The sequence below is a fragment of the Mirounga leonina genome, unplaced genomic scaffold, assembly GCF_011800145.1.
Source record: "Mirounga leonina isolate KUSES-001 unplaced genomic scaffold, KU_Mleo_1.0 Mir_199, whole genome shotgun sequence".
NCBI classification, from domain to species: Eukaryota; Metazoa; Chordata; class Mammalia; order Carnivora; family Phocidae; genus Mirounga; species Mirounga leonina.
Genome location: NW_023270498.1, coordinates 9804432 through 9830520, shown reverse-complemented (window position 1 = coordinate 9830520; position 26089 = coordinate 9804432). Strand labels below are relative to the sequence as shown.

The 26089-nt window shown below is 43.4% G+C and overlaps 1 protein-coding gene and 1 long non-coding RNA gene across 4 annotated transcripts in view; one reads left to right on the top strand and one right to left on the bottom strand.

Moving 5' to 3' along the window:
- The window catches only part of HECW1 (HECT, C2 and WW domain containing E3 ubiquitin protein ligase 1), a 434723-nt gene that overhangs the window by 321685 nt on the left and 86949 nt on the right, over positions 1 to 26089 (top strand). For 2 of the 3 annotated variants that reach the window (XM_035026508.1, XM_035026506.1), the window contains 6 exons: positions 2261 to 2403; positions 4741 to 4841; positions 6452 to 7774; positions 12854 to 12955; positions 17917 to 18067; positions 25910 to 26052. In XM_035026508.1, coding sequence (XP_034882399.1) covers positions 2261 to 2403; positions 4741 to 4841; positions 6452 to 7774; positions 12854 to 12955; positions 17917 to 18067; positions 25910 to 26052 — 1963 coding nt within the window. The remainder of the gene's footprint in view (positions 1 to 2260; positions 2404 to 4740; positions 4842 to 6451; positions 7775 to 12853; positions 12956 to 17916; positions 18068 to 25909; positions 26053 to 26089) is intronic. The other variant, XM_035026507.1, reaches the window with a different exon arrangement.
- Positions 1003 to 24393, bottom strand: LOC118024542. Its single transcript, XR_004683132.1, has 3 exons — positions 24104 to 24393; positions 17328 to 17621; positions 1003 to 5041 (listed from the first exon to the last, which is right to left on the bottom strand). It is a non-coding gene; the product is annotated as an uncharacterized LOC118024542 (long non-coding RNA).

Below are 26089 nucleotides of genomic sequence, written 5' to 3'. Positions count from 1 at the left end.
AGAGTGGACCTTCTTGTCTTGTTCCTGACCTTTGGGGAAAAGCTGTCCATTTTCTCCACTGAGTATGATGTTCACTGAGAGTTTTTCATATGTGGCCTTTATTATGTTGAGGTATATTCCCTCTAATGCTACTTTGTTGAGGGATTTTATCATGAATTGATATTGTTCTTTGTCAAATGCTTTTTCTGTATCTATTGAAATGATCATATGGTTTTTATCCTTTCTCTTATTGATATGAAATACCATGCTGACTGATTTGTTAATATTGAATCACCTTTGCATCCTGGGAATAAATCCCACCTTATTGTGCTGAATGACTTTTTTTAATGTATTGTTGGATTCAGTTTGCTAGTATTTTGTTGAGGATATTGGCATCTGTATTCATCAGAGATATTGGCCTATAGTTCTCCTTTTTTGTGGTGTCTTTATCTGGTTTTGGTATCAGGGTAATGCTGGCCTCATAGAATGAATTTGGAAGTTTTCCTTCCTCTTATATTTTTTTGGAATAGTTTGAAAAGAATAAGTATCAACTCTTCTTTAAGAGTTTGGTAGAATTCCCCTATAAAGCCATCTGGTCGTGGACTTTTGTTTGTTGGGAGTTTTTTGATTACTGATTCAGTTGCCTTGCTAGTAATTGGTCTGTTCAAATTTTCTATTTCTTCCTGCTTCAGTTTTGGTAGGTTATATGTTTCTGGGAATTTATCAATTTCTCCCAGGTTGCCCAATTTGTTGGCATAAATTTTTTCATAATATTCTCTTACAATTGTTTATATTTCTGTGGCATTGGTTATTATTTCTCTTCTCTCATTTGTGATTTTGTTTATTTGAGTCCTCTTTCTCTCTCTCTCTTTGATGAGTTTGGCTAGAGGTTTATCAATTGTATTCTTTTTTTCCAAAGAACCAGCTCCTGGTTTCATTGATCTGTTCTATTGGTTTTTTGTTTTTGTTTTTGTTTTTTAGTTTCTATACCATTTCTTTCTGCTCTAATCTTTATTTCCTTCCTTCGGCTGGCTTTTAGTTTTGTTTGCTCTTCTTTTTCTAGCTCCTTTAGGTGTAAGTTTAGGTTGTTTATTCCTTTTCTACACTTTTCATTGTTTACTATGCCACCTTCTGATGGTTACAGTCTTTCTTTAATTGTTGCTGCCTTTATTTTAAAAGTCATACGGTTATTTAAAAAATGAACAGTTTAGAATCAAATGAAAAAGATCTGCTTTCTCTCCTCCCTACTAGCCTACTTAATTTAACTTAATTTAACTTATTTACCTGTTTCTTTTTAATGACAACAGAGTTTTCTATTTCAAAGATTTACTATCCTTAATTTAACTGGTCATACAGCTATTTAAAAAATGAATAGTTTAGAATCAAATGAAAAAGATCTGCTTTCTCTCCTCCCTACTAACCTACTTCCTAAGGTTGAGTTTGGAGTCCACCCCTCCAGGCATTTTCTTTGCAGTTCCAAACACAAATGAATCCCACTCTTCATATTGTTCTACATCTTGTTTTTTTACTTTGTTTTTCAAGTATCTATTCATGTTGGTGCATATTTACCGGTTTCTTTTTCTTTTTAATTACAACAGAGTTTTCTATTTCAAAGATTTACTATCCTTAATTTAACTGGTTGCTGTTGATAGACATTTTTGGTCTTTCCAGTCTTTTGCTATTGTTAACTTGCACAAGTGTGCAAATTAATCCAGAGGGAAAATTCCTAAAATTGGAATTCTGAGGTGCAGGGAATTTGCAGCTTAAATGCCAATAAATATTGCCAATTCCTTTCCCAAAGGTTGAATCAATTGAATGGGATTGTATATCAATACAGTGTGAGAATTCTTTTTCCACTGTCAAGAACACAGGATACTATGAAACATTTTTAAATCTCTGCCCTTATAATCAAGGAAAAGAGGTGTTTTGTTATGGTTTAAAGTGTATTTCCTTAATTATAGGTGAGTGTGTGCTTGTTCTTTCTTTAAATATGTTAATACTTTTAGTATAGTGAGGCCTAAGTGGATTCTTTGTCTTTAAGGTGAGTTGTTTTTATTATTTGAATCTTGGAGAATAGCCTTATTTTTAAGCATCAAAAAAGTACCTCAATGTTGTTATTATTCATTTACTGAATAAACAGAGCTCACAGCATTTCTAAGACCTTGATATATATATTGCCACTGGGATGTTTTATAATGACTTCATCCAAGGCAGACGGGCTGGGAATTGGCCAGCCCTTTCACCTCTCAGTTAATTGATGTGACATATTATTTCATTGCAGCAATTCAGCTTTGTGTCCTTGCCCACTGATGTACTGGAAATTGAGGTGAAGGACAAGTTTGCTAAGAGCCGCCCCATCATCAAGCGCTTCTTGGGAAAGCTGTCGATGCCCGTTCAAAGACTCCTGGAAAGACACGCCATAGGGTAAACCTGTGACTGAGACCTCAATATCACTAAGTCTTCAGCGAGCAGGCAAAGGGAGGCCTACAAGCTGCAACAATATAGTCTCGCGGAGACTCAAACTAAAATGGTGGTATTGAATTTCCTTGGCTTCTCCCATTAATTATGTTGCTCCAGCCACAACATTCAATTAAATGAACCCTTCCCTTTCCTCTTGTTTGTGTACCGCTGGTTACTTATGCAAGAGAGTAGAAAATCCCAAGACAATATTGAAAGAAGCCCTGTTTCAACTATTCAACTCTGCTGTTATAGCATGAAAGCAGCCCCAGACAATAAGTAAACTAAAAAATGGGGCATTTTTCTATACAGGTAGAAATTAAAATTTGCTTTACTATCAAGAATATTATTTCTGCTTATGTGTAGGATTTAATCATTTGGGACGCTCCTCTAACAAGATGAAATCCTGGGTTACTAGAGTAGAGAGACTTAGAAAATGCTAGTATTTGTAGAAAATGCTAGATACTATGTATGAAATTTTAAAAGCATGAATTCTCATGGATGACAGCAATTAAGTTACTTGCAGAATTCAGTTGTATATAAGAATGTTTCTGTTAGTATCTTTTATTTTCATGTCCTCTCATGATTCTCATTAAAATGGACTCTTACCAGATGAAATATTTCTATATAGTATATACTTCCTTAGTTAGCAGCAACTATATTTGTAAATGCTAAGTATAGCTCTCTGGCCATAAATCTACGCTATGCCATGCTATACAATTGTAACCCTTAGAATGATATCGAAGGAATGAGGAGAATTGGCAGAAAAGCCTGGAACAAATGCAAGGCATAGCAAATTTAGTTTTTGTCTCACTGCCTGGTTATCTTTAGGCATCTCCTGACTTCAACTAGGTTTTGGGTTCAAGATCTCTTTCCTATGGTCATAAGTAGATTTGCTTCATAATATTGACCAAGGTCCTTTCTAAATAAACAAAATATTGTGGTTCATTCTGTTTTCCTACATATAATGCTTTATTTAATGGACCTCCTAGGAACTTCAAACACTAAACTACGGTTTACCAAAGAAATATATTAACTTAGAGTATCATTGGGATATATGTTGTTTCATAATGCTGGTATTTTCTAGAAACATTAAAACACTACCAGCCAGCAACTTACCTTTTTATTTTAGTATGACCAATGAATAAATGGAATGAATACAGAATCATCTGAGTAACAAACGGTTTTGGAATATGTCTTGTTAGTATTAGATAAACTGGATTTGTTAATTCTTGAATAGCCAAGGTAGTTACCTTTCCTATTTAAACCAAGGTGGGGGTGGGGGGGGCGGGTAATGTACTCTGCTAAAGCTTACATTGTTGATGAAACTGTAAAAGCAAACTTTCAAGTTGATTCCCCCTGGATAATTCTCTTCTTTATAATCAAGAAATTGCTCTGAGTGGGCAGAGGGGATGATGCCAGATGCCAGGATGGAGTTTCAGAATCTGTATGTAGGACTGTGGAGTTGGTGTAACTGGAAACCAACCTACAAGTCTTGCTTCAGTCCATCCTGCAGCAGGTCCCTTTCTGAAGCACTCCACAGCTCTCCACACCACTCCAGTAACCATGACAGCATCCTTTCTTAGACACTATGCATATATACTGCAAGACATGTGTCTGTTACTGGCAATGTCCATTAAGGGCATTGGAAAATGTCAGCCTGCACAAGAAAAGCAAGCAAAGATATCCATGTCTTTTTTGTTGTTATTGTTGTCTTTTTGGGGTTTTCTTGGCTTATAACACAGGCTGGCAGAAAACCTTCTGTAAGGGGCCAAGTAGTAAATATTTCAGGCTTTGTGGACCATGCAGTCTCCGTTTCAACTATTCAACTCTGCCGTTGTAGCATGAAAGCGGCCCCAGACAATAAACTAATAAGCATGGCTGCATTCTAATAAAACTTTTATTTTGGGAACTGAAATTTGAATTTCAGACAATTTTCCTGTGTCACAAAATATTATTCTTCTTTTGTTATTTTTTTTTTTCTAACCGTTTTAAAATGTAAAACGCTCATAGCTGTACAAAAATAGGTGGTGGGCCAGATTTGAGCCCTGGGCCACAGTTTGCTCACTCCTGCTTTAGAATATTCAATAAGGATTTTCTTGACGTTTTTCATTGCTGTTGAGCAGATGTACTTTCCCACCTTTACCTTATGTCCATCTTCTATGCACCTGAGCGGATCATCACCTCCTATTAGCAGGGCCTCCCCGGACTTGCCTATCTCACCTCCTGGCATAGAAAGCATGCTGTGTAATCTTCAAGGAGAGGTACTGACCAGATCTGTAAATGGTGCTTATTTCCTTCCAGGGATAGGGTGGTCAGCTATACACTTGGCCGCAGGCTTCCAACAGATCATGTGAGTGGACAGCTGCAATTCCGATTCGAGATCACGTCCTCCATCCACCCAGGTATTTTTGGCATGAACTTCATGTCTTGTCCTAGCCTAGGGTTGGTGTGGTTCCTTTCTCTAAAATATAATAACCATGGTTCTCTCCAGACATGTCCTAGGTTTTGTGGTTCTCTCTCTTCTCCATTTGAGGCCCAGAAGCCAGTGATCTGTTCTGGAAGCCAGGTTGCTGTCCCCTTGATTGAGAGGCTCCTCTTCATTCTGGTGACCCAAAGGTAGAGGGTTAGACAGTGGAGTGGGATTTGACAATGAGGCCCACACGGGTATGGAGCCGTGTCTAATTTATCATTTGACTCCCAGCACCCACATAGGAGATGCTCAATAGATGCTTAATCATTGCAAACATGAATGAATCAATGAATCAATGAATCAATGAGAAACATGAATGAATGTGATACATATCATATTATTGAAGAACTATTATTGCACAATGGATTTATCCCAGGGAAAAATGAAAAATAGAAGTTAGAAAACTTCAGAATCATCCAGTTTTCTGTTTTTCAAGCCAAAACATATTTCCAAATAAGAATGATGAGAGGCCTCATAATTCCACTTTTGTTCTTCTCCCACAACCCCTATACTAAGTGTAGATCATGCTGAGAATTAGCCAGTCCTTCTGGGCCACATTTATGAGTTGCTGGTAAAGCTAATGAGGCTTTGAAAACTCCAAGTCTGTAGTTTATCACTGCCCACTCATTAAAAGGCCAGTTATACTTGTCTATATCTAATATATAATGCAGAGTGTAAGAAAACACCCTGACTGCTTTGTCCTTTCACACCCAGCCTTTTCTTCATCCTGAGAATAAAACTGACTCTTCCTTCACCGTAGCAGTAAAGATGGCCTCATGGCTCATCAGAGACATCATTCATCTTCAATCAGAACACTGCACTAGTGCTTCTGAAATGGGAAGTTCACACCAGGCAGGGATCCAGCAGAGCAAGCAACTGGGGGAAAGTAGAAGTAAACAGTGGTTGCTGTTCCTTGAATGGTTGCTTGATGTGGAGACCTCGTTTATTTTCCATTGCAATAACCCCCAGGTGGCCTGGCAGTCTGAGCTACTGAAGGACCCTGGTTGCTCCCATCAACTAGCCATTTTCTGCTCTGCAGTTGTTAAGAACCTGGCTTACCCATTCTGCCACCTGCTGGACCCAGCCAGAGGAGACACTCTGTGCAAGCATTAACCTTGTCTGGTAGGGCAAGGCACTAATAACCCCCAAGGGCTTCTTTGCAGTCTTCCCTGAAGCAAACGTTGCTGAGCACCCACCATGTGCCAGGAACTGGGGTAGTTCTAGGCTTTGGGTATTTTAACCAAAACTATGAATTCCCTTGAAACAGAATTCTGAAATATGTCACGACTGCAAACTGTCATTAACATAAGGAGAACTCACTGACATAACCTAATAAAATTTAAAAAACAAAACCATGAGAACTCATCCTTACGGAATTTTTTAGCCGAGCTTTGGCCTGCGGGAAACCCTCCTCAACGCCTGCATCCAATATCCTCACGCAGAAGTCCTTTAGGATGGCTTACAGGGCCGGCAGAGTCCACCAGTGCCCTAACCGCACAATGCTCTCTTCTGGAAGAAATGACATTTTCTTCTCGCCCGCAGATGACGAGGAGATCTCCCTGAGCGCCGATCCCGAGTCCGCGGAAATTCGGCACAGCCCCATGAACAGCCTGGTGGCCAGCAGCCGCGGGGAGCCTCCGGGCGAGGCCCTGGAGCCCTCCGGGAGCTCGGAGCGCGAGCCGCCGAGCCAGGGCGGCGCCGGGGACGCTGCCGGGAGCGAGAGCCTGGAGCTTGCCGAGCCGGTTGAGGAAGCGGCAGGTACCACCGAGGCAGGAGACGACGGAGCGGGCTCGGTGGGACCTGACGGGGCTGGGGAGCTTCTGGGCCTGGGGCGCGAGGACGCCGAGCCCGCCCCGAGTGCGGAAGAAGTGGCCGAGCGGCTGGAGCTGGGTGGGGAGGCGCCCCCAGCGGGGCTGCTGGAGGACGGTGAAGCCCCGGGCGGCACCGGGGAGCCCGAGGCGGAGGAAGCGGCCGCAGAGAGCCGGGCGGGGGGAGAGGAGAAGGAGCAGGCGGAGGAGGAGGAGGAGGAGGAGGAGGAGGAGGAGGGCGACGTGTCTGCCCTGGCGCAGGGGGAGGACAGGCTGCAGCTGCGGGCCTCGGTGAAGAGGAAGAGCAGGCCCTGCTCCTTGCCGGTGTCCGAGCTGGAGACGGTGATCGCGTCGGCTTGCGGAGACCCCGAGACCCCGCGGACACACTACATCCGCATCCACACCCTGCTGCACAGCATGCCCTCGGCGCAGGGCGGCGCGAGCGACGAGGGCCCGGAGGAGGAGGCCACCCTCCAGGACGCCTCGGAGAAGGACGGGCTTAGCGAGGCGGACACGCTAGCTGCCGCGCCCCCTCCCCTCGAGGAGGACGGGGAGGGCCCCGAGGGGGCCAGTCCGGGCACGGCGACCCCCGGCCGCTCGGGCCTGACCAACGGCCTCGTCCCCGACGGCGACGTGCTCCCCAGCACGGGCAGCGAGAGCGACTCGAGCCCCCGGCAGGGCGGGGACCACAGCTGCGAGGGCTGCGACACGCCGTGCTGCAGCCCCTCGTGCTACAGCTCCTCGTGCTACAGCAGCTCCTGCTACAGCCCGTCGTGCTACAGCGGCAGCAGGCTCGCCAGCCACACGCGCTTCTCCTCGGTGGACAGCGCCAAGGCCTCGGAGAGCACCGTCTTCTCGTCGCAGGACGACGACGACGACGACGAGAACAGTGCGTTCGAGTCCGTGCCGGACTCGGTGCAGAGCCCGGAGCTGGACCCGGAGTCGGCCAACGGTGCCGCGCCGTGGCACGACGAGCTGGCCACCGCCGCCGGGAGCGTGGCGCGCACCGTGGAAGGTCTGGAGTCCCCCGCGGCAGGGCCAAGCCATCGGAGAGAAGGTTAGACCTCAAACCTGGTCAGAGTGAGAGTAGGACCACCAGGGGGCCGCAGGTCTCACCAACAAGGTTGAAAAACAAGTGAGAGGCTCAGTCTCAGATGGGGTTGCTGGGGCAACGTGTGCCTGTCCTGACCATGTATGTGTGCCCGTGTCTATGTGTACGTAAGTATCCGCGGCCGCGACTAGCACGCCTCCACCCGCTCGCAGACACACACCGAGAATGACAGCTGGTGCACGCATGTGAGTGTGCTCTTGTGTGTGTGCGTCTGTCTCACCCAAGCACTAGAACTGGCTACACGTGTTCGTGTTACCCTTCTAGTCTTGACAATGACCAGAGCCAGAGGCAGTATTGAATGATCTGAACAGGAAACATTCGGCAACCCTGCGGTGGATAATGTGTAAATATCTGCTGACTTCCCAAAACATATGGGAGATTAGCAGTAAATGTTAATACAAGTTGAAGAACATTGATTTTACCTCTGCTTTAGAATTTAACTTAGCCTGTGTACATACGGAAATGTATAGCCTACATGTATTTGTCAGTATTTCTGTCTGCTCAGTTCTCGTTATTGTTGTTTTTTCACTATTATTCAGTTTATTCAATCTAAAAACAAAAACAGCTCACCCATTTCTCCCATTCCCACTCCTGCCTCTGGCAACCATCAGTCTGTTGCCTGCTCACTTGAAAACTACAAAACGTTAATGAAAGAAATTGAAGAAGACACAAATAAATGGGAAGATCTTCCATGCTGATGGATTGGAAGAATCCATACTGTTAAAATGTCCATTCTACCCAAAGCAACATTATTACAAGCTTGCAAGATTCCAGGCAATCCCTATCAAAATTCCAGTGGCATTTTTCACAAAAATAGAACAAACGAGCCTATAATGTATATGGAACCATAAAAGGCCCCAAATAGCCAAAGCAGTCTTGAGAAAGAACAAAGCTGGAGGCCTCACGCTTTCTGATTTCAAACTACAAAGCTATAGTAATTAATTCTGGTGTTGTGTTCTGTTGTTTTTTGTTTGTTTTGTTTTATTTTGGCTAACGGAAGGGGAAAATAACATGAATTCGTAAATCACTTTGTTTCAAGTGGGATTCTAATCCAAAAGCTGCCACCTTTGGTTTTAAAATATATTCTGTATTTTAACCAAAGATGTTTCTTCTTAGTCATGCCTGTGGAATCTTCTATAAAATTAACTCACATTTCTTTATCCAGATTTGGGAACCATCTTCCAGTCAAGTGACAGTGACATGGGGGGAAATAATTCAAAGGTCACATAATACTGTGAAATAATTCAGTTGCTTTAAAGGAGAGAAATATAGATTCTGCTGTTTTTCTGCTCTACTGTTTACGTTAGACTCCAAACAAAGGTGGTGGTGTTGTCTCTAGATTGTAAGCTCATCAAGGGCCAGAACTGTATTTTCTCTGTTTGATTCTTAGCACCTAAACAAATGCCTGGCACCTGTAAATTTTTAGAGGAACCAAAGTGAGCACAAAAATTAATCCTGAGTATTTGACAATGCCCAATTCCACATTTCAGAGAAAGAAGGAGTGAGGGAAAGTGGCACATGGGATGAGGAGACGTGCAAAGAGATCGGTAAAGAAAGAGAACCACAGGGAGGAAAACCAGAGTGGCACGCAATATGGAAAGGCACACCTGAGAATGGGATGGATAATTCCTTTCTTTACTGAGGATGTTTTGAGTCCCTTTGCTCTGGGCCAGATGCTATGTGCAGAGCACAGGTAGATGGATAAGTGTCAGAAGGTGTGAGAGGGGCTCAGTAATTACAACAGAATTAAAAATAATTATAGTATAAAGAGATCTGGGGATATAAACCTAAAGGGCACGACTAGGATCTGGCAGGGGGGTTTTAGTCCAGAGGTTGGCAAACCTGTTCTGTAAAGGGGCTGATAATAAATATTTTAGACTTTGTAGGTCAAGAGGCAAAATCAAGCAACTCTTCTCACCAAAGGCTACTTTTTTTTTTTTTAACAGTTTTACATTTAAAAGTGTAATAACCATTCTTAGCTCAGAGCCATACAACAACAAGGCCAGAGTCATAGTTTGTCGACCTGCTGTGGCCTGTGGTATATATTTTGACCACCGTGTTGGGGGACAATCCACATATGGTTAATTGAAAATTGGTTCAGTATACAAAGGCATGTTTTACAAAAAAAAAAACAAAAACAAAACAAAACAAACAAAAACACTGTCCGCGCCCTTGACGGACGAACAGCCCAACTGGGAAAACTCCTCCTTAGCAGAAAGGACAGGAAAGTGTTTTCGGGCCATAGCGGAAGTCTTGGCGGGGCAGTTTCCAAAGAAATTTGTGAATTTCTGAATTCTGCCGACCATACACTCAAAAACGGCTAAGAAGCACCTACAGGCTTCACTCTGGTGGCTGTTGGGGCATTGCAGAGATTCCTGAGATGGTCAATCTCATGAAGGCTGGGTGGAAGCTGGCAGAGCCTGCCCCTTCCCCTCTCGGTGCTGAGTTGCTGAGCTACCGGTCTGTCCCTCGCTGACACGCGCTCGAAGAAAGCAGGGCTTCACCACAACCCGCCAGACCTTCGCGTGTGTGCCCTGTTCTTCCCCAAGACTCACTATTGCCCCTCTCCTGTGATTTTTAGGCCGGCAAATTCTTTCACGAAGTTAGCTGAGGTAGACTGACCGTACACACGCCCACATAACTGAGTCTGCAGCCATTCATGGAAGATGTGTTCTGTATCTCCTTTTTGCTTTCCCACCCCACCCCCCCACCCCCGCCCCGTGAAAACCTCCTTTTTAACCTCAACATAAAATAGTTTTTAAAAACTGTCTGCAGGTCAAATGAAAAGAGCAATATAATGTGATTTGAGCTCGGGAGTCCAGGCCCTGGAGTCAGGCTTGCTGGGTTTTAACTGAGTCCCACCACTTCCTAGCTGTGACACCTAAGCCAACTTACTGGAATGCTCTGTGCCTCGTGTGTGAAATGGGTGTAAAGGTAGATTCTATTTCAAAGGGTTATGGGAAGGATTAAATGAGATATGATGCACATGGGTTCTTCCAGGCAGATAAGCAGGGAGGCTACCTTTGAAAGTGGAATATGTTTTCCTTCTCAGGGATTCTAGCAGGTCTGAACACTTGCTCTGTGTTTGAGGCAAGGGTGAGCGTGTGGAGCTATGGCCTCCCGCAGAACAGACTCGCTTGCTTCTTCCTTGCGCTCCATCCATTCAGTGGGCTGAGCTGCGCCTGTCACATCATTGCATTTGCTTGGGGTTCACGAGCAGGTGGGGTCAGCTCCGTTAACCCCAGCAAACGGCAGTATTATGTGTCCACTAGCTTGGAGGAGTAATTAACCTGATTGGGTGAATTAATTCCAAGAGGTAAGTTTGTTGTTCTTTTTAAGAAACCAAATTAAAAATGCAGCAGTTAGTGACATAACAACTGTACCATTGTTTTTTTAGTTTCTGACGCTAAGCACATGCAAAAGCAAACATGAGTGTGGGATCCACTAAAAACAGAGCCCCTATCTCAACCAGGAGTCGGTTGCCAAGGCGCTGTGCATGAGCATGAGGGGCCCCTTCCTCGGGGCTCCTCGGAGTCTCAGAAGACCCCCAGGATTTGAGTAACATACCAAAGTTTGCACAAGAAACCATGTTATATATTTAACATTTAAAAGGACCCTGACTACAGGTTCCTGACTACATCTCTGTTTCTTGTTTTACAGTTAGCTCTAGGAATTAAACTGCTAAATTAAACCCACGTAACTTCCTTCTTGTTTTTGTTTTTTTTTATCAGTTTTTTGGACCTAGACTAAGAGGTCCTTTCCATGTATGGACATTCTAGGAAATGTTTGAAATTTGGGATCCCATAAAGATCTTACCCACTGGTTTTTAGTTTCCCTCCTTTTTGACCTAAGGGATGATGGAACACTTGCTATTTGCATCAGCCATGGAGGGCAGAGGAAGGAGAAGGCCTGACCTTTGTCCTCTGGCTAATAGAGGCTATTGCAGAGAGCCAGGAGCATGTGAGCTAGAGGGTCACCACTCTGAACGGGGCCTGTCTCATGGCTTAGGCCCTTCCAGTTTTCCAAAAGTCAAGAGCCACTGCCTCTGATGATGTGGCCTAACCCTATGGGCCTCCCCTCCACATAGCCACTCTCATGCAGTATTACCAGGACCTAAGGACATCAAGAAATAGGAACATCATTTTAGGACATTGTTTCGTTCACTATAAGTCTGGCTGACAATAATATTAACTGTGTCTATAATAATCGAGGCATGCATTTGGATATGTTAATTTCTAAAATTTCTCCATGTCTGTCTTTCTTCCTTCTATCCCACTTCTGTGTTTCCAGTTTTCCTGTCTCAGTCTTCCTGCCTCTTATCTACTTCCTTCATCTCTTGTCTTTTTCTCTTTTCCCTTTCCAGCATACCCTGGCTTGTCTGATTTTTCCTCAGAATAATCTGGAACAATCACAAGATCCCAAAACTACTGGGCTCCCCACCCCAGTCCCCAAGCTTCCATACTATAGGAATTTACCTTCTTGACTCACCAGTTCCTCAGTGCCATCTTGGAAAAGCACCATCTAAGAGTTTCATTCCAAAATCAGAATCTGAAAAATAGCCTCTTGGTAGCCCTCTGATGAAACCTATCCAAATAAAGACCTTTGGTTTTGCATGGGCTCACCAAGCTTTTATGGGACTTTACAAATGGTATGCTTCCCTCAAACAGGCCTGTTTCTTTAGCTGGGCTCAAGTCAGGCTCTGCTCATTTTCTTTTGTGTCCCCGTCTGATGCCACCTTCCCATCCAGAAAAGTCAAGTGGTTACAGAATCAGCCCCTGATCCTACGTATTGGTCTGTGGGGTACAGATCATAGTCATGACGTATTTATTTTCTTGGGGTTTAAAAAAAAGTTGCCCCTATTCCCTCTCTCATGAATGACTGTGAACGTAGCAAACTGACACAAAAAAATAGATTGCCCTCTCCGGGGTTTTTTTCCTTGTAGTCGTTTGTTTTATGGTCATGCTTTGATGATGACGTTGCTGCAGCAATGAGTGAATCTGAATGTCTTGACTATCTTGTCCATAGGTGAATGTCCTATACTCCATAATTCCCAGCCAGTAAGCCAGCTTCCTTCCTTGAGACCTGAACATCATCACTACCCAACAATCGATGAGCCTCTTCCACCAAGTAAGCTTTAGTTTTTAAAGTCTATGTCTTAATTCTTCCTATCAAGTCTAAACAGGTCAGTATGAACTTGTATGTACACATCCAAACTCTTCCCCAACTCCACACCTTACACTGTTATAAAAAAAAAAAAATTATATATATATATATATATATACACATATGGCACCTACTATAAAAATGGGGTGTTTTTGACTAGTGATTTCAGTATGTGATCTTGAAGAGATAGTCCAGTAACCTTCCAGTGCCCCTCAACTTCTGAAACAGAAGGTATTACTTTACGAGACTTGCCTACCTTGCAAACTGTACATGACCTTTAAGTCCTAAATTTTACTATTTTATATTTAGGAGTTCATAGGGCAAGATGGAATAATCCTGTTGTTCTCCATTGGACCTGTTATATCACAGGCACCTCCATATAATAAAACATTCAACCCATCAGGACGCAAGGACTTGCGCTTTCCTTGCTATAACTTCCATTAATAGGTGACAGCCTATTTCTTCCATTGTTTCTTAGGAGCTTCCAGAAAAAAAAAATACCATCCATAGGGATGGTATTCCATATCATATTCTCCTGGTAACTGTGTAACTAATTATTATTTAACTAGTCATTTGAACTTGGGAAAATCGTTTAATATCTCAGAGACTCAGTTTTCTTATTTGTAAAGTAAAGCCTTAATTTTCTCATTAGCTAAATGGCTAGATCTGGACTAGGTAATCCCTAGATATCATTCCAGCCTTAACCTTATAATACTACATTATAAGACATTTCTAAGAAGGAACTGATACCCTGGACATTATACATTCACTTAGCATCATGTATGTTCATGAATAATTCTAGAACATCTCTGTTTTGGCTTAGGCTTATTTTTCAAGCAAAGATAACCTTTAAGATTTAATAAATTTTACAACTGCAAAATCTTGCCAGGATGCAAGGAATCGATGTTTCTTTACATTCTTTTGCCTGTGCTTACATTAGGAGGTTACAGTTTAAAAAAAAAAAAAAAGAACTTATTCCCTAATTCATCTATTCTTGGTAATGTGATATATTTTGCATTTACACCATTCTTGTCCTATTCAGTTGTAATTTATCAGTGAGAAAACAATAAATACCTTTAATATGTAAACATTTGAAACAACACCATATTTGTTTTGGGGGATCAAGGCAAACATTATGTTCTTTAACTTTTGATACCTGATTTCTTTCTTTATTTACACCTTGATTTATGGATGGTCCACAAATGACTAGTAAAATTTCAGTGTCACTATACTTTCTACTTAGCACTTATGTAAAAAATATCTATAACACGTTCTCTCCAGGAAAGGAACACTTTCCCCACAACAAGAAAACCTATCAATTCCTGTGTGCATGAATTGACTTCCAGTCCATGCAAGAGTAATAACTAGTTACGCATCCAGACCTTGTAAAGAATTGAATATAAGTCTATTTTAAAGACGTACTTTATACAAGCTGTTTTCAATAATGAAAACAAATTTCTCCAGTTGGGTTTCAATTCTCTGTTCCTTACACACTGAAAAATATGACAAAAGTTGGTACTGAAGCCTAACAACAGAATTTTCTTGATAGTCATTCATTCAACAAATGCTCATTGAATGCTGGCCCTGTGAAGCACTGTTTTAGGTAAACGAAACAGACAAAGATCCCAGCCCTCATGGAGCATCCAGTGTAGCCAGGCAGAGACCAACACATAATAAAAAGAGTGAACAAGGCAACAGTGTAACACTTTAGATGGTAGGAAGTGCTGTGCGGAAGAACAGGCAGAATAGGGCAAGGGGGATTTGGAGGATGTGGTGGCGGCTGGTTCACCATTTTAAATCGGGTGGTCAGGTAAGCTTCATTGAGAGGCAACATTTGAAGCTAGGCTTCAGGTGGTAAGAGGGTTATTCATGCGGAGGAAGAGCTTTTTGAGAAAAGAACAGCCCGCCTGGTGGGTTTGAGGAAGAGCCGGGAGATCAGTGTGTCTGGAGCAAGCAGACAGCAGTGGCTGGTAAGGTCAGGGAGATCCCAGGGACCCAGATCACACAGGGCCCTGTAGACCACTTAAGAGCTTCGGCTCCTACTCTGGATGAAAGGGGAACCTTTTAGGTTTAGAGCAGAGAAGTGACATTCTCTGACTTAGGTTTTGATGGTAAGAAGTGCAATGCGGAAGCACAGGCATTAAAGTTTGAGGAGGAAGGACAGAAGCATGAAACCCAACATATGGTTATTGCTGTGGCCCAGGTGAAAGGCAGAGGTGGCCAGGGCCGGGGTGGGAGCAGTGGATGTGGTGAGGGGCGGTCGCATTCTAGACATATCTTCCATACGTAGGTTTGCTGACAGATTAGATGTGATGTCTGAGACAGAGGTAGGAATCAAGAATGATCTCAAGAATTTTAACCTCCAGAAGGATGGAGTTGCCTTCAACGGGGATGGGAAGGGAAGGCTGCAGAGAGAGCACGTTTGGGTGGGAAAGAGCTGAAGCTTGATTCTGACCATGTTATATTGGAGATGTCATCTAGGTAGTGATGTCAAGAAGGCAACAGGATGTGTGGCTGAAGTTCAAGAGAAAGGTCTAGACTACAAACATGGTATTGCATTTGTTAAAGTAAAAAGAGAAAGGGGGGAATAATTTTATAGGCTTTTGTTAGTATAATAACTAAAGATGATACATGGTTGGGCTCGACAGTGTTCCTAGACTTCATGGAAAAGATATAATTTTATATTTGCTAGGTCTTTCAGGCAGAAATGAATTACCCTAACTTACCCCAGCATCATAAAGGTGATCACTGGCAAGAATCTGTCTAGGCAACACCGTACCACGTCCATGAGGACATGCTGAGGCCTGAAGTTCTATTTGGAAATTCTTTCTTTACACAAATATGTGAAAGTGAATTCTTTACAGAGCAACCCAGAAAACACGCTTATAATCTCTAAGTACACTTAGCTATTACTTTCTGAATATTTATAAGAATTTAGCATTATGCATTTATAATTAGCACTATTAGATATTTAATAATATTGATAGAAGGGCCTGTCTGGCTGGCTTGCCATCCTTTTCCATGAGAGACTTGGAAATATGGAAACTTGTAGAGAAATTGTTATTACCACTGCACTGCACCATTCTCTAGTGTTTTCCTTGGAGAATTTATGAGACTGGAGCTGTGTCTTTCTTTGAAGGAGTCCTTCCTTCACTGTGGGAACCTGGAGGGTGGGGGCATCAGTTTCTCAGCGGTGTGCCCATGGGACCAGGCATAGTTTTTTGTTCATAGGGAGTGCTGAGAGCAGTTTGTTCAACTGAACTAGATACCACAATACTCTTCAAAGATTAATGTTCATTCTTTGTTGAATGACAGTCATGTTGAGTTCAAGAAAAAAAAATTGTCCAGTTTCTCCTAGTTGGGGAATCACTGAAATTTCAAAATTTTTGGACCAAGATTAATTACCTAGTAGTTACACGTATACACAGTTTCATCAGTGAGCTATTTAACATTTACAACTAACAGTTGAGCTGGATTATCTAGCAGTCAATTTTCATTAACACCCTCTAGAATATATTTATACGATCTGACGACATTTTTCCTTCAGTTTGTCTTAGGCAAGGTAGATTTGGTGTGTTCTGGTATTTTGGTTTCCATCGTGCATTATTTGGCAATTCCTCAGATAAATATCAGACTTAAGCAATGATCTTCACAAACAGATGTACCATGCACACATAAAACCATAAATATACCAAATATATTGGGTTTTTTCCATTTAAAAAAATTGAGAGTTGCTATGTCATTACCTGAATGATAATTTTTCAATAGAATTATTAATATCTGACCTACTCCCAAAAGCTATGGATTTTCTTAAAAGGCTGAATAGTTTTCCTCCATTTGCAGTCATTTTTGCTTTTTCTTCTTTAGTCTAATGCATTTTTCAGCATAACTTTATCATGAAGCTGTTATTTCCACCAAGTTTTCACATTTGGACTCTAAAAGCTTTTTGCCCATTGCTATATAGCAGACATTGCTCTTCTGTGTGAAGCTCAGATATTTGCGTATTACATCCAGCTCTCCCAGTTTTGAGGACTTTTCCACCCACCCCACCCCACCCCTCCATGTATTATGTAGTATATCATCCATGCTCCCACGTTTAGTTCCTTGGTTTTGGAATCTGAGAAGTAAAGGAACTTATCTTTGTCTTGGGCTCCCTCTACTGGTCTGTGATGGTTATTTATCAACAAAGAGGTATTTAAAGCTTGATGTGTGTTAACTAGTTGATATTTAAAGGCTTGATGCGTGTTAATAGTTGTTACTGGTTTTGTTTTGTTTTGTCAAGAGATATTTGGCAGCCACAGGTGGGTTGAAAATACACTGTGAACTTACAGCTTACCCAAAGGATGGTTCGAAGGGATCCAATCCTTCCATTCTTCCTCAAGAAGAATGGCAATCAATTAAAGTTGCAAAGTATTGCATAGAGGTCATCTGAAGTTCCAGGTACAGTATCTTAGAACTGTCATTACAAGTGGTTTTAATATGAGGGCCATCCTCCCCTCACCGACTAGTCGCTGTCTCTCAGATTTAGCAAAGAAAGGGTTCTCCAGCCTCAGTCTGTCAGTTCTCACTGGAGGCTGCTTAAGTCTTCCAGCTGTAATTTGAGTTGCCAACAAGATTGACAGGGTGGAAACTGTTAAAGGAAGAAATAAAGTAAGCATCAGACTTCCTCCTTAGAAAATAGGGAGAATTGTAACCTAGGTCATATTCGAGGAACCACAGTTACTGTTTAAGAGAAGCTGAGTCCAGTGGATGCCAATTCAGCCCTAGTACCTCAGAAGTCGTGGTGGGTGCTGTGGGCAGCGTCTGGCCTTCAGCAAGGAACCCACAGTGAGTTCTACCTGCAGAAGACCTGGCAGCGGTATTGGTTTCCCATGAATCCGTAGTTTGTCCTTGATTTTCCTTTTTGCCTTTTTATTACACGCCAGACTGGGAAGCTCGCATTGACAGCCATGGGCGGGTCTTTTACGTGGACCACGTGAACCGCACTACCACCTGGCAGTGTCCAACATCAGCAGCTGCCCCTGATGGGATGCGGAGGTCGGGGTCCATCCAGCAGATGGAGCAACTCAACAGGCGGTGGGTGATCAGCATGCAGTGAACCCCTGGGAACCCCTGGGAAAGGAGCATGGCAGCCAGAGAAAACCTCCCTTACACTTTTCTGCTCAGATTGTACGAGGAGCCTGGGAAGTGATTATGTATCTTAAGAAACCCATTTATAGTAGATACTTGGAAAGCTAGAGTTAGAATTTGGTGGCAGGAGACAAACTAAGCCTGAGTGCCATTTATTTTTTTTTTAAGATTTTATTTATTTATTTGAGAGAGAGATAGCGAGAGCAGTAACACAAGCAGGGGGAATGGGAGAGGGAGAAGCAGGCTTCTTGCCGAGCAGGGAGCCCGATGTGGGACTCGATCCCAGGATCCTGGGATCATGACCTGAGCCGAAGGTAGATGCCTAACGACTGAGCCACCCAATCCTCTGAGCTTCTTGATGGCATGTGCTCAAAGACAGGTGTTCTTAACCAGGGGCCCCTGGACCACCCTCCTCCCCAGGTATTCACCGAGGATGCCATTGTTCCAGGAACCCTCCAGAAAGTGTATGCAAAATTATACACGGATGCACATTTTTCTGTCAGACTGGTCCATATCGGTCATGAGATTCTCAAAAGGGCCCAGAACTCAAACAGCTGAAAACATTCCAAGGATGGATTCCATAGAATACCAAAAGCTGCCTGGAGAAAAAAACAGTGTCATCACTGTATTCGTGTCTACCCTGGTCCCCTAATTGCTATATACTCAGTAATCCCTAAAAGGCTTTTATCCTAGAAAAAAAAAAAAAGTTTAAAAACAGTTTTTGAGACTTGTTTTGTCTAAAAACTAGACCCTTACTAGTGAAATTGTAAAGATGCCATTTTGTTTTTAACCTGAGAATGAGACCCTAAATACCATTTCTCTCATGCTGTAAGCTAGCATGAGCATCATACCCGACCTCTTGCTTCTGTTAAGGCCAAGAGGGCAGATTTGGGATACTTTCAGTAGCCGGGACCACAAACTGCAGGCTTGAAATCAGCTGTATCCACATGCCATCTCCTTAGGATGAAATAAAGGAAAGTTGAAAGGAACTATATAGAATAAGGAACTGGAAGTTAACTGTATCAGCCAGAAAAATAAAGTGGACAATTTAGTCCTATGAAAAACACACAGAGGTGAAAAATTGAACTTCTGGTTACTGTTGTACACAGAGGAGCATGCTTAGGTGAAAATCACCAGGATTCTTTTATTGCTTGAGCATTTGGAAGACATTCACTTTCCATTCTTTCTCCATCAGGAGCCGAGCGTTTAAAGTCATTAATGAGAACCACGAAAGATTTTCATTGGCAGTACATTTCTCTACAGTCATTCCCACAGAAAGAAAACACATTACAGAACTTGTGATAACCCAGCTTTATTAGATAAGAATGCACCAAAAATCCCCGGGAGAGCCCTTTCATGGTGATTGCAACAAAACTCCTCTAAATAAAAATGTGGAGGACTCGGGGCGCCTGGGTGGCTCAGTTGGTTAAGCGACTGCCTTTGGCTCAGGTCACGATCCTGGAGAACTGGGATCGAGTCCCGCATCGGGCTTCCTGCTCAGCAGGGAGTCTGCTTCTCCCTCTGACCCTCCTCCCTCTCCTGCTCTCTCTCTCTATCTCATTCTCTCTCTCAAATAAATAAAATCTTAAAAAAAAAAAAATGTGGAGGACTCAGCAAGCTCCTTTTACATAGTGACCAGATTGAGATTCCATAGGCGGAAATAGAACAGAGAAGCTGAACTTGTTTAGCAGGCTGAGAAATAGGGAGAGTATCATCACCAGGCTGCATCTATGGGAGGTACAGTTCGAGCACTAAAAGAAATCAATAAATTGAAGCAGAAGTAAGCACCTTGACCTAGGACATAAAAATCCATGAAGGTTCATCATGTTCAGGTTGTATAATATAAAAATTAGGCCAAATCCATCCTGAATCAGGCCTCTAGAGGAGTTTTGCAGGCTTTCATGTGTAAATTCCTGTGCCCTCCTGTGGAGCTGACTGGCAGAGGCAGCCAGACTTTGTAGAACAGGAAGTGGTATTTGCTGCATCCGTCTGGACGGATAAAAAGAAAGGGAATTTGGTGACTTGAGAAAGTACTTACTTCTCATGAAAAAAACCTACTTAGGGAAGGCCAGATAGCCTTGAGATAAGTATCCCAGCTCTTCAGCACTTAACCAAATAGTTCAAGCATGTAAAGTTTTGCAGGGACTTGGCCTGATAAGGCAGCCACAGAAAAGTATACTGCCCATCTTTTCTCCCTCACGGATGTGATCACTCACGGGGGTCGTTTTTCGATAACCTTCGGTTGGTTATCAGAAGGAATTTACAGCAATCACTCTCTCACAGCAAAACAAATATTTCTCAGTGTTGCAAGGTGTAGGGAAGGAAAACCTTCCTTCCTTCCCTTCTAAGTTCTTTGGCTGACTTAACAATTAAATCGACATATATAAGATTAATAGGAGAAAAGCAAATTTAATTCCGTAGGTATGGAAGCTTACAGAAATATGAGACTCAAAGAAATGACCAAAAGCAGGCAGCTTTTATACCTGTCAGACAAAGAAACATGTGTGTGTGTGTATGTGTGTGTGTGTGTGTGTGTGTGTGTGAAGAATTGACAAGACAAACAAGTTTGGGCTTGGGGTAGTAAATTAGTAAAGAGGAACAAGGTTTGTTTACACAGCCTTCTTGACCCTGATTCCCTATCCCTGGTGATAAGAATGACTACCAGCCTCCAGGTGCAGAAAGAGTACCCTTCACATGGGGAATTCACTTACTGCCTTCCGGAGAACAGAGGAGGGTCAGAGTGTCCTGCATTGGTGGTTTCTTAAGTAACTTTAATTCAAAATAATCAACATGCCAAAATGGCATATTTTGGGGTGGCCTGCCCTGGACCCCATCAAAGGAGTTTCCCTGGACTCCCAACAGCGTGATTATGAAAGTCAAGTGTTGTTTGTGCAAGGAGACGCACACGGGGAGAAGCAGAGTGCACAAAGCAGCCTACGGTGACCACATTCAAACTCGGCCACTGCCCGGACGCAGCACCCCCTTCCCGGCCTTTATGGCTTGACCACGTCTTCCCAGTGCAGAGACGCCCCTCACTGCCTGCCTGCCACGTGGTCACATCTCCTTTCTGCTAAGCCCATGAGAATGTCCTGTGGTCCCTGAAATCCTCCCAGAACCCCCCCACACAGAGCCTCTTGTGCAATCCTGTGATTGAAACCTTCTGCCTTGTCCTTCTGGGTGCCCTTCCCAGTGCCCGGTGTGGTGCCAGAGTCTACCAGGACTCAGTGTAAGACAGTTTCTCCAGTTAATTCTTACACTTCCAGAATATTCTGTATTAACTCAATTCACCTTCACAGGTATTTCTTGAACAAGCAGAAAATATAAATATGTAGTCTCACTTTAAATAATCAACTAAAGTTTGGTGTTTTTAGTTATTTGGATAAAATGTTTATATTATTGAGACATGGAAAGTTTTAAATATGAAAAAAAAAATGATGTATATATAATTCTACTACCCCAGGGTTTACCTTTTAAAAAAATCTTGTCTTTAATTTCCGTGTACATGCGTAGGCCTTGCATAGCTGTGATGATAATATACGGTTAGTTTTATATTCTCTTCTCACTTACCACACTATAAGCATTTTCATATTGCTGCAGAGCCTTAGAGTATCATTTAAATGGCTGTATAGTATTCCAAGGAACACATGTACTTTAGTTAACTTAATTTGCCCTATTGCTGGATGTTTTCCTTATTGCTTTCCGGCACTATTTTGGATAAGGCTAAAGGCCCTGTTAAATATTAGTGTTGTCTCATAGTAGTGTTTCCTTGGGGTTATATTCTCAAAAGAGCAGGCCACGGGAGATCACTATGGTTTTGGTATTTGATATCTATGCCTAATGTTTTCTAAAGTGTTTCTGGGGGCTCACTCTGCCAGCAACAACAGCTTCCCTTCCATCCCATCTTTTGGTGTGGTTTTGTTGACTTAAGAGGTGCTCCTTGGTGTTTTGGTTCTTACATTTCACTTCTCACAGGGAGGGTCAACTTTTGTCTCCATAAGCTTTTCTTTTACCAATTGTAGCTCCTCCCATGAGAATTGTATGGTCTTGGGCTTTGTTTGGTTGGTATTTGTTTGGTTTGGCTCGATCGGTTTGGAAGGTTATTTTCTTGCTGGGTTTTGTGTGTTCCTGTGTGTGTATTCATTTATAAATTAGACATTCCAGCTGACTTTCTTACCAATTTCCATAAACTCTTTATATAACATAAAATTTGGCCTTTTTCCGGGAAAAAAAAAAAAAAACATGAAGGAGGACATGGAAGAATAATTCTTGATGAAATGTGAGAGAACCTGCTTTCTGACTTCCTCTCTCATCTTTAAAACAGAGCGAGCATCTGAGGCTGCGATCCTGCCCTCGCTGAGTGATCCTTCCACAAACTGTGTGTCCTGCTTCCCCAGAACTGTCCCTGCACTTCAGCAAAGATCAGGGTTGGGGTGTGGTACCTGGGATTTGAGGCCGTTGACTCAGTAAGGCACAAGACAACCAAAGTCCAACTGAGGACACAGCAGGTTGTGAAATTACTGACACTTTCATCATCAAATAAGATCACATTGATTCATAGAAAATCTCTTCTGTGGTCCCTGCACTTTGGGAAGGAAAAGTGAGGCTACAGCTTTATATTTGTCTGTGCCCTGTTCTGGGTATCTACTGCGGAGAAACAAACCACCCAAACTTGGTGACATAAAACAATGATAATTTATTGCTACCATCATTGTTATTATATATCATTTTTATTTCTCATGGTTCTCGAGGCTGACTGGGTTCAGTGAAAACATTCTCTCTTGGGGCCCTGTCGTGTCGTTGCAGAGGGTGGCTGGGGCTGGTGACCCACATATCTGGAGGTTGATCCTGGCTGTGACTCTCCGCCAAAACACCTGCCCGGGACTTCCCATGTGGCCTCACAGCATGGTGACTGCAAACTGTCACTTATATTATCCTCAATTAGTCAAGGTAGCCACAAGATCTTCCCAGGCTCAAGGGGAGGGGACATTGATTCTACCACTTAATAGATGAGTAATTAGGTTCTAACAGAGCATGCGGGACTAAAAATATTGTTGAGCCATTTTTGGAAAACGCAGCCTGCCATGAATCATTTAGGGGATCCTCCCGACAGCAGCAACCTTGGTCTTCGGCAATTCCATTCCTCCCCCGGTCAAGGTTAGACACTTAGGCAGCTTCTCGCTGGCCCACTCTCTCCCTCCCACCGTGGTGGCACTCCCCGAGTTCCAACAGGGAGAACAGGAGACAGCCATCCTTCACCTTCCCCACAACCTCCAGACCACAGACATGTTGACACGGTAAATAAACATGGGTATTTCTCTATATGATCCTTTGCCCTTCCTGCCCCCTCCATGTTTTCTTATTAGAGGCCTTCTCTGGAATGCCTTACAGTAACTGCTGCAGGCAAAGATGTCTCGTGACGCGTGTCAGGGGTGAGTGGCTGAGCCTCTCTAGATAAAATACAACTTAAAGAAAGCAACCAGTGATTCTTCAACCTAGATGGAAGTAACACTACCTGAAGGACTTCTTAGAAACGCAGGTTTCCGTTTTGCTTCAATTTCTGTGATTATAACAATAACCCAGCTGATTCTCTTGCAAGTGGTCTAGAGACCACACTTGAGAGAAAAAAAAGAACATTCCCTTTTAAGGTACAAAGAAAAAGGTCTCTGGTGTTCAGAAGCCCTGCCACAGCAGACCTCGTCTGTAATGATATGTTCCCGTTGCCCCATGTTGGACTGCATTTGGAGACCTGGTTCTTCGCTGCTCCCTGGACTCCCACTCTCCTCTTCCTCTTCACACCTCTTCCTCCACCCCTGTATCTCTTTCCAGAGCATGGGACTCATACAGCAAAGTTCCTTTGCCTGTTGTCACTTGCATGAAATCAACGACCTCCAAGTCAGCATGTCCTAACCCACACCAAAATCTTCCCTCCCCTCCTGCCTGTTCTCCTACGTGTCCTTTTTCAGTGTTGGCTCCTTCACTTACCCTTCACAGTTGTCTCCTCCTTCAACCTCCACATCCAGACAGGCCCCAAGTCCTGTTGAGTCTCCATGTAAAATTACACAAATTCTTCCGCGAAGTCTTTCTGGAATTCACCTCCTTCTCCCATTCCTGCTGTGCCTTGAGGAAAAGGGAAGCTGAAGCCCGGTCATATGCCTCGGTAGGCTGAGACATTAGGCAAAATAGAGGTCATTTGGGGAGGAGAAGGAGGCTATTTGGACTGAGGGAAGTAGAGCAAAGAGGAAGGACACAGCTGGGCATCTGCCTTTAAAATACAGACTAAATTAGGCAGATCAGGCCATCAGAGGTAGGGAGGGTTAGGAAATGTCTGTCTTTTGTGGGCAGACAGAAGATCTTACTCTCCCTGCAGTCTTCCCCTCCCCCAACAGCATGCTTGCAGAGCCACCATGATCCGCCATGTCTGCCTGTGCCCAGGCCTTTAGCACCTGCAGCCTGGACTGTTGCAGTGGCTGGTTCCCAACTGCTCTCCCCAATTCATGCTCTCCTCCTCCAGTGCATCCCCCACCTAGATGGAAGTCATCATTCTCAGTGGCTAGCTCAACCTCTTTTTCAGCAACTAGCCAGTCCCTAGAGCAGTGGTTCTCAAAGTTGGTCCCTGGACCAGCAGCATCAACATCAGCTGGGAACTAGTTAGAAATGCAGATTCTTGCCTCCTCCCTCCAAAGACCTACTGAATCCAAGAAAATCTGGGAGTGGGGCCCAGCTGTCTCTGTTTCAACAAGGCTGCAGGTGATTCTGCTGCAGCTCAAGCTGGAGAACCCATGCCTAGAGAATAACATCCGAACTGTGGCCGGGGTACCCTGTCCGTGCTCCCTGCCCCCCTCTCCGCTGGCCCCCTCGTGCTGCCCGAGGCCCACACATCCTGGTGCCACCACCCAGCTTCTCAAAGGTCCCCAAGAGTGAGCTCTTCGGTGCATGTTACTCTACATTCTTTCCCTGCAAGGGCCCCAACAGGTTCGTACTGATTCAAAATGTATGCATCTGGGTGTTTCCTCGTCTGTGTCTTACGCTTCGGACAGCTTTTTGACACTGTTAGAGTGAATGGCTTACATGCCATTTCCCTCTTTGCTCTGCATCCACTGTGTGTGTTCAGAGGGTGATAGCTTATCCTCCTCCTGACTCCGATCTGAAAGTCCAGCACAGAACCTGAACATATTGGAGGAGTTACTAAATATTTAGTAAGTACCTGGGAAGGTGACTGACTGGCCGGCTGACTGGCTGAATCCTCAACTGGGGAAGAAAAATAAAATGAGCCTTCAAATCAGTGGAAAACATTTGTTTGTTGGCCAGCATGCTTTTAGTATGCAATATTTCCACAGTTCCTGCCAGGGATATCAGTTACCTATCAGATAACAGTAAGTGAGTAGAACCATTACTCTGGTTTGTAGACTCATTACAATAATGTAGAAGTAATTTGATATCTTAGTTGTAACATTTTAAGTTACTTCCCAAACTGTTATTTTTAGACTTAGTCTGGTTCCGTTTAATGCAGGGTGGAGGCTGTTTTTTGTGACTAGTTATCTGTGTTAATGTGTAAAAGTCACCATACTTGAAACTTAGCACAGTTTACAGAACAAAAAGAAGTCCACTCATCTGGAACATGCGTGTCTTGCCAATTGTTTTGGTATCTTATGGGAACGTTAAGCATTTCTTTGCTGATATGCAAGACAATTCTTTACAGTTTTCTCCAGTTACCCGATTCAGAGCATCAGCCCCCAACAAGCCAATAAGCAGAAGTTAACTCCTGTCTTTCCATTTTCTGATGCAAAGGTATCAAAATATTCAGCGAACCATTGCAACAGAGAGGCCTGAAGAAGATTCTGGCAGCCAAAGTGGTGAGCAGATCCTGGCAGGAGGAAGCGGAGGAGGTGGTGGGAGCGACTCAGAGGCTGAATCTTCTCAGTCGAGCTTAGGTATGGCAGGAGGGGACCTGAGTCTTCTGGGATGGCA